At 42.6% G+C, this 12158-nt stretch overlaps 1 protein-coding gene across 1 annotated transcript in view; it reads right to left on the reverse strand.

Annotated features, from left to right (window-relative positions):
- Positions 1-11067: 11067 nt before the first annotated feature.
- Positions 11068-12158, reverse strand: part of themis (thymocyte selection associated) — a 56067-nt gene continuing 54976 nt past the window's right edge. The window contains exon 7 of the mRNA XM_063070654.1: positions 11068-11664. Within this exon, the coding sequence (XP_062926724.1) occupies positions 11654-11664 (11 nt within the window). The 3' untranslated portion in view covers positions 11068-11653. The remainder of the gene's footprint in view (positions 11665-12158) is intronic.

Here is a 12158-nt window from a genome sequence, read left to right on the forward strand (position 1 = left end):
GAACGTGTCAAACTACTGGTTCCAGGATTTTCAAAGAAGGGCATGAAGAACTTGCTCGACTTCTTGGCTTCCTCTGCCTCCAACTATCGTCTCTTCCATCCTTCAGTTCCACTTTCTTTCTTTGTGAAGAAATGTTTTATGGTCTTCTTACACAATGCTCTGAAATAAGGCCATCCTAGTGCTTCTCACTCATGATAATCAAATACAGATCATACATCTGAAGAAAATTCTTTTCTCACTATCTGAGGATGGCTTGTCTGACTTTGATAGAAACTGCCCAGTGGCGCCCCCCCCTTCAAGTGGCGCCCAGGGCACGTGCCATACCTGCCATACCTTAGATACGCCACTGATGGAATAGCAAACAAACCCCGGTGGAATTTGTCTGACACTGATGACTAAATCACTATTGTACAATCAGATAAAGTCATAGTTAAAATGTGATCAAATTACAAGTAATTATTTTGCAGCTTTCATGAGATGTGGCATAACAACAAGGGCAAATGAGGGTGTTACATCTGAAGTAGCCTGGCATGGATTTTAACAAGGCACTTGACAAAAATCCACAAAGCATATTAATCAAGAAATTACAATTTAAAATTGGATTGCAGCTGATCCCATTTTAATTAACTAGAAATTGGATTAAAATTTATAAGCCATAAAACATAGGAGCAGAATTAGGCCATTCAGCTCATCAAGTCTGTGCCACCATTTCATCATGGCTGATCCATTTTCCCTCTCAACCCTTCTCCCCATAACATAGAAACATAGAAACATAGAAAATAGGTGCAGGAGTAGGCCATTCGGCCCTTCGAGCCTGCACCGCCATTTATTATGATCATGGCTGATCATCCAACTCAGAACCCAGCCTTCCCTCCATACCCCCTGACCCCTGTAGCCACAAGGGCCATATCTAACTTCCTTTTAAACATAGCTAATGAACTGGCCTCAACAGTTTGCTGTGGCAGAGAATTCCACAGATTCACCACTCTCTGTGTGAAGAAGTTTTTCCTAACCTCGGTCCTAAAAGGCTTCCCCTCTATCCTCAAACTGTGACCCCTCGTTCTAGACCTCCCCAACATCGGGAACAATCTTCCTGCATCTAGCCTGTCCAATCCCTTTAGGATCTTATACGTTTCAATCAGATCCCCCCTCAATCTTCTAAATTCCAACGAGTACAAGCCCAGTTCATCCAGTCTTTCTTCATATGAAAGACCTGCCATCCCAGGAATCAATCTGGTGAACCTTCTTTGTACTCCCTCTATGGCAAAGATGTCTTTCCTCAGATTAGGGGACCAAAACTGCACACAATACTCCAGGTGTGGTCTCACCAAGGCCTTGTACAACTGCAGTAGTACCTCCCTGCTCCTGTACTCGAATCCTCTCGCTATAAATGCCAGCATACCGTTCGCCTTTTTCACCGCCTGCTGTACCTGCATGCCCACTTTCAATGACTGGTGTATAATGACACCCAGGTCTCGTTGCACCTCCCCTTTTCCTAATCGGCCACCATTCAGATAATAATCTGTTTTCCTATTTTTGCCACCAAAGTGGATAACTTCACATTTATCCACATTAAATTGCATCTGCCATGAGTTTGCCCACTCACCCAACCTATCCAAGTCACCCTGCATCCTCTTAGCATCCTCCTCACTGCTAACACTGCCACCCAGCTTCGTGTCATCCGCAAACTTGGAGATGCTGCATTTAATTCCCTCATCCAAGTCATTAATATATATTGTAAACAACTGGGGTCCCAGCACTGAGCCTTGCGGTACCCCACTAGTCACCGCCTGCCATTCTGAAAAGGTCCCGTTTATTCCCACTCTTTGCTTCCTGTCTGCTAACCAATTCTCCACCCACACCAATACCTTACCCCCAATACCGTGTGCTTTCATGCTATGACTTATCAAGAATCTATCAACCTTTGCCTTAAATACACCTAATAACCTGGCTTCCACAGCTGCCTGTGGCAATGAATTCCACAGATTCACCTCCCTCTGACCAAAGAAATTCCTCCTCATTGGGTTCTAAATGGACATCGCTCTATTCTGAGGCTGTGCCCTCTAGTCCTAGACTGCCTCACTATAGGGAACATCCTCACTACATTCATTCTATCTAGGCCTTTCAATAGATTTCAATGAGATCCTCCCTCATTCTTCTAAATTCCAGTGAGTACAGGCCCAGAGCCATCAAACGCACTTCATATAATAAACCTTTAATTCCTGGAATCATTTTTCTGAATCTCCTCCTCCGAATCTTCTCCAATGTCAGCACATCTCTTTTTAGATAAGAGGCCCAAAACTGCTCACAATACTCTGAGTATGGACTCACCAATGCATTATAAAACCTCAACATTACATCTTAGAAGGTGGAAAATATATGGACTAGTGAATTTGTGATTGGGAAGGTGTGTGGAGCAGGGCTTAAAAACGGCTCTGTGCTATTTCCCTGACTTTTCATGGCATGTATTTACAATTTGGACTCAAATGTAAGTTTCATTTTTAGCAAACTTTCTAGTAACACCAAATGGCTAACGGACTGGGGCAGAGCTAACAACCTGTCTCTGAATGTGAACTAAACAAAAGAGATGGTTGTTGACTTCGGGAGGACATGGAGCGACCACTCTCCGCTGAACATCGACGACTCCTCCGTAGAGATCGTTAAGAGCACTAAATTTCTTGGTGTTCACCTAGCGGAGAATCTCACCTGGCCCCTCAACACCAGCTCCATAGCAAAGAAAGCCCAGTAGCATCTCTACTTTCAGCAAAGGCTGAGAAAAGTCCATCTCCCACCCCCATCTTCACCACATTCTGCAGAGGTTGTATTGAGAGCATCCTGAGCAGCTGCATCACTACCTGGTTCGGAAATTCCACCATCTCGGATCGCAAGACCCTGTAGCGGATAGTGAGGTCAGCTGAGAAGATCTTCAGGGTCTCTCTTCCCGCCATTACAGACATTTACACCACATGCTGCATCCGTAAAGCAAACAGCATTATGAAGGACCCCACGCACCCCTCATACAAACTCTTCTCCCTCCTGCCATCTGGCAAAAGGCACCGAAGCATTCGGGCTCTCACGACCAGACTATGTAACAGTTTCTTCCCCCAAGCCATCAGACTCCTCAATACCCAGAGCCTGGCTTGACACCAACCTACTGCCCTCTACTGTGCCTATTGTCTTGTTTATTATTTATTGTAATGCCTGCACTGTTTTGTACACTTTATGCAGTCCTGGGTAGGTCTGTAGTCTAGTGTAGTTTTTGCGTAGTTTTATGTAGTTCAGTGTAGATTTTGTATTGTTTCATGTAGCACCACGGTCCTGAAAAACATTGTCTCGTTTTTACTGTGTACTGTACCAGCAGTTATGGTCGAAATGACAATGAAAAGTGACTTGACTTGAATTCGTGATTTAGTTGACAGTGAAGTGTAAAATTCCAAGTTGCTGGCATGGAGTATTGTGAGCAGTTCTGGGCCCTTTGTCTAAGAAACTATGTGCTGGCATTGGAGAGGATCCAGAAGAGGCTCATAAGAATGATTCCAGGAATGAAAGCGTTAACATAAGAGGAGAGTTTGAAGGCTCTGGGCCTGTACACACTGGAGTTCAGAAGAATGAGAGGGGATCTTATTGAAACCTATCGAATGTTTAAAGGCCTTGATAGACTGGATACGGAGAGGATGTTTCCTGTCGTGGGTGAGTCAAGAATGAGAAGGCACAGCCTCAGAATGGAGAGATGTCCATTTAGACTCCTCAAGTAATAGAGCAGTTCATATCCAAATGCAGCAGGACCTGGACAATATCCAGGCTTGGGATGACAAGTGCCAAGTAATATTTGAGCAGCTCAAAGGCCAGGCAATCTCCATCTTCAACAAGAGAAGAACTAACCATTGTCTCTTGACATTCAGTGGCATCACCATCACTGAATCCCCTACTGTCAACATCCTAGGGGTTACCATTGACAGGAAACGGGTCTAGCCATATAGACACCATGGCTAACAGAGCAGGTCAAAGGCGAGGAATACTGCAGGTGTAATTCACCTCATGACTTCCCAAACTCTGCCCACCATCTACAAGGCTCAGGTTAGGAGTGTAATGGAATACTCACCACTCACCTGGATGAGTGCAGCTCCATCAACACTCAGGAAGCTTGACACCATCCAGTACAAGGCAGCCCACTTGACTGGTACCCCTTCCACAAGCATCCAATCCCTCCACCATCAACGAACCATTGCAGCAGTGTGTACTATCTACAAGATGCACTGCAACATCACACCATAGTCCCTAAGGCAGCACCTTCCAGACACACGACCACTACCATCTAGAAGGACAAGAACAGCAGATACCTGGGAACACCACTTGGAAATCCCCTTCCAAGTCAGTCACCATCCTGACTTGGAAACATATCACCGTTCCTTCATTGCCGCTGGGTCAAAATCATGGCGTTCCCTCCCTAACATCACTGTGGGTGTATCTACACCTCAGGGACTGCAGCGGTACAAGAAGGCAGCTCATCACCACCTTCTCAAGGGCAACAAGGGATGGGCAATAAATGCTGGCTTAGCTGCCGACGCTCACATCCCGTAAATGAATAAATAAAAACAAACAATGGTGAGGAGGAATTTCTTTAGCCAGAGGATGATGAATCTGTGGAATTAACTGCCACAGGTGGCAATGGAGGCCAAGTCATTGGGTGTATTTAAAGTGGAGGTTGATAGGTTCTTGATTAGTCAGAGCATCAAATGTCCTGGAAGCAAGAGGATGGGGTTGAGAGGGATAATAAATCAGCCATGATGGAATGGCATAATTCTGCTCCATTGTCTTATAGTCTAAAATATCAGTAGGCCGGTTAAGTGGGCACAAAGGTGGTAGAAGAAAATCATTTGGGAGAAGTACAAAGTCATGCATTTGGGCAGGACAAACAGCAGAGAAATAGCCAATAAATATCAGATCACTACAGTGCGGAAGAATGAAGGGATCTTGGGGTGCACATCCCAAATCCCTAAAGATGGCACGCCAAGCTGAAAAGGTGGTTAAGACTGTCAAGGATACTTGTCATCGTTGGCCAATTTCTGGAATTAGAACCAGGCTGGCTGCAGCTGGTACAATGAGAAATGTCAGTGAGCAAAGTAGTTTTATTTTCAGTCCGCGCAGGCTGAATGGTGCTGTAAATTTCATTAACTCTACAAAATGTGCAAGTTTGTTAAGAGAGTTTATTTATCCTGCAAGGACACTGTTCAGGTAGAACTTTATGTGCCTCATTAAACAACTTCTGGAGCACCACCTGGTGTTACTAGCAAGTAAGTGCTAATTCACTCCTGATAGTTGTAACTCCGTAAACATTTGGTGTTGTGGGCACTGGAATTAACCAACAAGCTGGCTTGTCAACCAATCAACCAATAATACAACCAGCCAAGCCTCTTTCAGTCATTTCCCAGTGCACATTATTGGCAATCAGTCATTTCTATAGTTTAGACAATATTTTTCAGCAATTAAGATGTTCTACTCTGATAACATCTGCATACTTTGTTGACAAGCTTCCACATAAGACTTCAAGATTGGGTACAAAGTACATAGATCATAACAGCACAGTACAACTCTTTGGCCCATAATATGGTGCAGCCTCTGAGACAATAAGACATAGGAGTAGAATTAAGCCATTTGGCCCATCAATTCTGCTCTGCTATTCCAACATGGCTGATTTTTTATTCCTCTCAACCCCATTCACCTGCCTACTCCCCATGACCTTTGACACCCTTAGTAATTAAAGACCTTTCAACCTCCATTTTAAATATACCACAGATTCCACAGATTTACAACTGCCTGGCTTTAACCTGTTCTAAGGTCAATCTAATCTCTTCCTCCCTCTATTTCTCAACCATCCATGTGCCTACCCAGGAGTCTCTTAAATGTTATTAATGTATCTGCCTCTACCACTAACCTTAGTGGTGCATTCCACATTCCTACCACCCTCTGTGTGAGAGGTTACCAAATAAATTGCTATTAAATATATAATCACACAAATGGTAACAGTTTTTTTTTTGAAATAACAGAGTTACTTTTCCACAGAATGTTTGATGCCATGTTCTGTCCTGAGAATAGGGACACAGCATTACAACCTGTGAAGGTGGAGGCATCTTCTCTTATTCGTGCAGAGCGCAGCACTAACTCAGGAAATGGGGCAAGAATGCAGATTTACCTCTGGGTCAAATTCAACCATTCCGCAACCCCAGCCAAACACACAGATGCTCATACAGTGATCTGCAATGTGAGTATCACAAGAAAATGGTGTAAAAAGGGCATCAACTGAGATGAGCAACAGGATGTATGTGGAGATATACTGTATAGTAGGTCTTTTAATCAGCTAGAGATATACACATTCCCTTTTTTATGACTTCACTTGTCAGTTTGTAAAGGCCAGGAGAAGACACACATGATTATAGACATTGGATAGGTAGGCATTACTTCATGGCATAATGGATGACCACTGAACCTTTCCAGTCTTCATTAACGTGTAGTTAATAGAGTCAGAGTCTTGTGGCCACAGCCCTCCATATCCCTACCATCCGTGTACCTATCCAAACTTCTGTAAAACGTTGAAATCGAGCTTGTGTGCACCACTTATGCTGGCAGCTCGCTCCACACTCTCACAACCTTCTGAGTGAAGAAGTTTCCCCTCATGTTCCCCTTAAACTTTTCACTTGCCACCCTTACCCCAACACCTCTAGTTATAGTACAACCCAACATCAGTGGAAAAAGCCAGCTTGCATTTACCATATCTATACCCCTCATAATCTTGTACACCTCTAACAAATCTCCCCTCAATCTTCCACCAGTTCTGTCGAGTCAAACGATCTGAAAACTCAGATTTCCCATATTCCTGATTTGGAGAAACATTCTAGTTAACCTGTCTCATGTTTTTGAGGAAGGGAACAGTTGTTCTGGTCATGAATGTGCTGCTAAAGAATGCATGTTTCCATTGCTACGGACAAATCCTGCAGTTTAGCTGCCATTTGAGCTTCAAATAGCCACTTTATGATGTGGAAATTTTTTACCCACTTAATGCCATTTCCCACCCCCCCCCCAACCGCCAGAAGCACCAAGTAGACAACTTATGCAGGACCACAAACAACAACCTATCACTTGTTTGAGAATGTAGTATATATTGCATTCAATTCCAAATTATGTGTTTAAAGGATTAAATATCTGCTAAACTGGACAAACATTTTTTTTCTTTAAACCTGCGCACCAATATTTCATTTCTTATTTTCTGTTATATAACAGGACTGAAGTACATGACACTTGCAAATCATAAAAGAGAACAAAAGGCACTTATGAACAATAGATTCATCGAGAGGATTCACTGCACTCCTGTGACATTTTCAGCAACTGACCTCAATCCTTTTGAACTTCAAGACAATACTGTGCTCCGTATACACTTTGCTCAAGAACAGGAAGAAAAATGACATTTACTGTAGGTGTCTAAGCATATAGAAGTACAATCCACATCAGAGGTGCCTTTGATTATTGCATAATGCATCAGAAAACTTTATAATTAAAAGCACGAGAAATATGCTACCTAAATGCAGTATGAATTTTCCTAAACTGGAGCCACAAGAGAAAACTAACAAAAATACAAAAAAAACCCATAGAACATACAGTGCAGAAGGGTTGCATTTTTCACATTTCTAAAATTAAAATTTTCGTGAGGGTCTTGGCTGATACACTTGAACCTGGGAACGAGTGAAACTGAGGACTTGCCTCTTCCAACGCTCCACACTGCTGCAAAACATACCTTGTTATTCATTTGTTGAGGTACAGCGCAGAATAGGCACTTCCAGTCCTTTGAGCCACACTGCCTGCCAGTCAACACCCCTCCCACCCCCGATTTAAACCTAGCCTAATTATGGGACAATTTACAATGACCAATTAACCTATCAGCCAGTACGTCGTTGGACTGTAGGAGGAATGCAGAGCACCCAGAGGAAACCCACATGGTCAAGGGGAGAATGTGCAAACAACTTACAGTTAGTGGCGGGAATTGAACCAGTGTCACCCGTACTGCAAAGCACTGTGCTAACCACTACACTACCATGCTGCCCCATTTGTTAGAACAGTAAGCTCAGTACAACTATTAAGCCATTGAGTTAAATATTAAATGCTTCTCTTTCTACAGATGCCATCAGATCTGCTAACTATTACAGATTTGTCCCTTTTATTTCTCTAAGTTGTACTTCAGTCGGAGAAATGGTAAGTACAAGTCCCATTCTGAACGTGAGTAGTTTCCACTTCAGACTGGCACAACAGCGTCGTGGTTGCTGTACTTGCTTTTCGGCGTCAGAAATCACTAATCAGGGTTTGATTCTCACCGCTGTCTGTAAGATTTTGTATGTTCTCCCTGTGACTATGTGGGTTTCCACCGGGTGCTCTGCTTTCATTCACATTTCCAAAACATACGTGAGGGTTAGTGAGTTGTGGGCATGCTGTGCTGGAGCCAGAAACATGTCCAGACTTGTGGGCTGCTCAGCACATTCTTCGCTAAATCGATTTGAGGCAAATGATGCATTTTACTGTATATTTCAACGTACATGTGACAAATAAAGCTAATCTTTAAATTTGAGTCCTTTGCAATACAGCTGTTTTTTTTTAACCTTGATTATTTTCCTTGAGTAGAAGCACTGAGCAAACCTCCTGCACCCTTAGACCAAACACGAGTTCCCCACCACTCTGGGAAATCCTTGTTGATATACAACGATCTCATCTTTTTCCTTCATCCCTTCAGTTGGTAGAAGACCACGTGACCAGAGTCTGCGGACATGTGCTGCCTCTTACTCAATGATTGCCATAAGTATAATCCCACATACGCAAACATCCAGAGTCCCATTCTGGTCTTCAGCATGTGCCTGCCTATCCCATGTGACTAAATTAAAAGGAAATCCCTATGAAAAATCCTTAAATGTGTTTAGTTGCCATCTCCTCTTCCTGGAAAACTCTTTGTCCTGAGATCCCTGAGTGCAGGCAGCAGCTTTTGGAAATCTCTCCATTCCCTTTGGCAGTGTTTCCCACCATCCCACCGTCAGTATCAGGTTGGACAAAGCTGCTCCCAGACCATTCCTTCCCTCCAAGAGAAACCACCTCACAATAGGACTGATGGAGAGTCTTGGCCTAAAACACCATCTGTCTATTCACTTACACAGATGGATATACAGCAGGGTTTAAACTAGAGTTGCAGGGGCATGGAAACCAGAGTGCCAGAGTAGATAGTGGAGAGGCTGTGGAGGCAGATTAAAGCAAGGATGTAATGTTGAGATAAAAAGTGTTTGATGGCTCTGGGCCTCGATTCACTAGAATTCAGAAGAATGCGGGCGGGGGTGACCTCATTGAAACCTATCAAATGGTGATATGCCTTGATAGAGTGGATGTGGAGACGATGTTTCCAATGGCGGGAGAGTCAAAAACCAGAGGACACAGCCTCAGAACTGAGAGGCATCCTTTTAGAATGGAGATGAAGAAGAAGCCCTTTACTATGGTGAATCTGTGGAATTTGTTGCCATAGGCAGCTGTGGAGGCCAAGTCTTTATATATATTTAATGCAGAGGTTGGTAGACTCTTGATTGGTCAGGGCATGAAGGGATACGGGGGGGGGGGGGAGAGCAGGAGACTGGGGCTGAGAGGAAAATTGCATCAGCCATAATGTAATGGTGAAGCTTACTTGATGGGCCAAATGGCTTAATTCTACTCCTATATCTTGTGGTCGTTGAGTTCCTCCTGTATTTTCTGTGCATTGCTCAAGATTTCCAACACCTGTAGTCTCTCAGTAAATACAGCATAGTCTCATCAACAGATATGAATGATCGGTAAATCATTTTAAGTGGTTTTGGCCAAATAGTGTTGTAATACAAATTTCACAACGGAACGTCTGATAGTATGAAACATAATCTAGTGTTAGTTACTCATTGAATTATAAACTAGACAACGCATTTATCTCTAAAGAATGAAGCTTATACCATCAGTTTCAGAAACAAAAGTTTTATCGATGAATCAAAAATCATTGATGGATAATGAAAACTTGAGGTAGCGCATTCAATACTTTTCAATGATCTTCCATGAATACGTATTACTCAATACAAATAGAAGATTACTGGATAATCTCATTCTTCTACTCAGATGTGAAAGCAAGGTCCACTCTGCAAATGACATCACCCTACCAATTATCCGGTGCTCATTACGCCAACCTCTATCTTTGTACAGAGGTTGGATGAGACTAGAACTAGAGGTCATGGGTTAGGGGTGAAGGGTGGAATATCTAAGGGGAACGTGGTGGGGAGCTTCCTCACTCAGGGGGTAGTGACAGTGGGGAATGAGTTGCCACCAGGTGTGGTGGATGCAGGTTCATTTTCAGCATTTAAGAGAAATTGAGATAGGTACATGGATGGGTGGGGGAGAGGTATGGAGGACTATGATCCGGCTGCAGGTCAATGGGACTACACACGTTAATGGTTCAGCATATACTTGATGGGCTGAAGGGCCTGTTTCTGTGCTGTAGTGTTCTATGTCTCTATAACACTAACGCTCATTCTACGTGGGGGTGGTGGGCACCACTTAACAAGCAGGTGTCTATTCACAGTGAAGTTGTTGATACAGGTAACAGGGCTGTCCCTGTTGTCAGGTATTCCCCAGTTTGCCTCTTCCATTTGCATTGACAGAAACTTGGAGAATAGCATTACTTTATTTCCAGATTTTCGACCCCAAATCCACTGAAATTAACTAAGATCTGTACTGATCTGTACCTAATTGGCCTACTGGAGCAAAATTTGCAATCTTAGCCAGCAGCGATCTCCGTGTGATCCAGGAGTGCTTGTGCTAAAAAGCTCAGTTCTCCAGCTCAGAAGAAGATGATCAGCGGCAATTTCTGCCACCCGGCTCCAGATATGCCAACATTGCAAGTACAGATTGGAGTCCAGGGGGCTTTACGCAGCCACCTAACATCATATCCGTGGCACCGTCTACTCAGCAAGCAAGGAGAAAAATCTCCAATCATTAATACGGAAATATACCGAGACCTTCTGTTGACAAAATGTTTTAATTTTAGTTGCATTTACAAAAATTGCAGTACAATTCATGTATTTACAAACATTGATAATATATAGATTTATTCAGAAATAGAAATTCAATATCTCAGGAGGTTCTTGAAGGTCACATATATGTTTATGAAAATAGAAAATAAATAGTTCAATATTGCAAAAGAGAAACAAATAAATTAATGCTTAGGTATAACATCTAAAACAACCATTCTTTCTTAGTAAAATCCTCCACACATTTAGATGAATTTCAATTATTTGCAATTTATCAAGGTCATAAAAACATAACAAAACAAAATTTAAAAAGTCACACAACCAAAATTAATCTATCTATTCCTATCTATTGAAGAATGATTTGACACCTTCAGATTTTCAGGCTGAACAGGAACAATAATCTTCTTTTCAGATGTTAAAAAAGTTGTTCCACAACACTTCAATGGTCCTAACATGGAATTTTAATCACATTGAGAAATAAAGTCGAAAGAAAGAAAATGTTGTGAAGATTCACTTAGAAGAAGTCTTATTTCCAAACAGACGCCTGCTTGTGTTCCCTCAAATGCGTTGCACATTCGTTCTTCTTACTGGGTTTCTAAAAGTAAGGCAAACAGTGTTAAGTCAGTGAGGCAGAAGTTTACCGTGGCACATTCCTGACCTTAAATGTCAATCTCCAGAAGGAAGTGGAGCAAGTTGCAAAAGTAATGGGGAAACTGTGCGGACTGCAGAGAAGCCAGGTGTAGTCAAGGAGTACTGGTGTGGCTGAGATTAGGGACCTCACCTGCTTGTCTGTAGTTTTTTTTTGCAAATGTTAAGAAAATGTACACTTGAGGTTTGCTGCTAGTTAATCCACGTTCCCCTTAATCCTTAGCAGGAGTCGAGATGAAAATATTTAAGGCGAACCTGATTCTTTAGTCAAATGAAAGTAAGAAAAGATGTAAATAAAATTGAAAAAGTCCAGGAAAAATTTACAAGGATATTGCTGGGACTAGAGGACCTGAGTTAAAAGAAAGATCGGACAGGTTAGAACTTTATTCCTTAGAATGTAGAACAAGCAGGCTTTTTCCATTGAGGTTGGGTGAGACTAGA

Source organism: Mobula hypostoma, chromosome 2, assembly GCF_963921235.1.
Source record: "Mobula hypostoma chromosome 2, sMobHyp1.1, whole genome shotgun sequence".
Taxonomy (NCBI): domain Eukaryota; kingdom Metazoa; phylum Chordata; class Chondrichthyes; order Myliobatiformes; family Myliobatidae; genus Mobula; species Mobula hypostoma.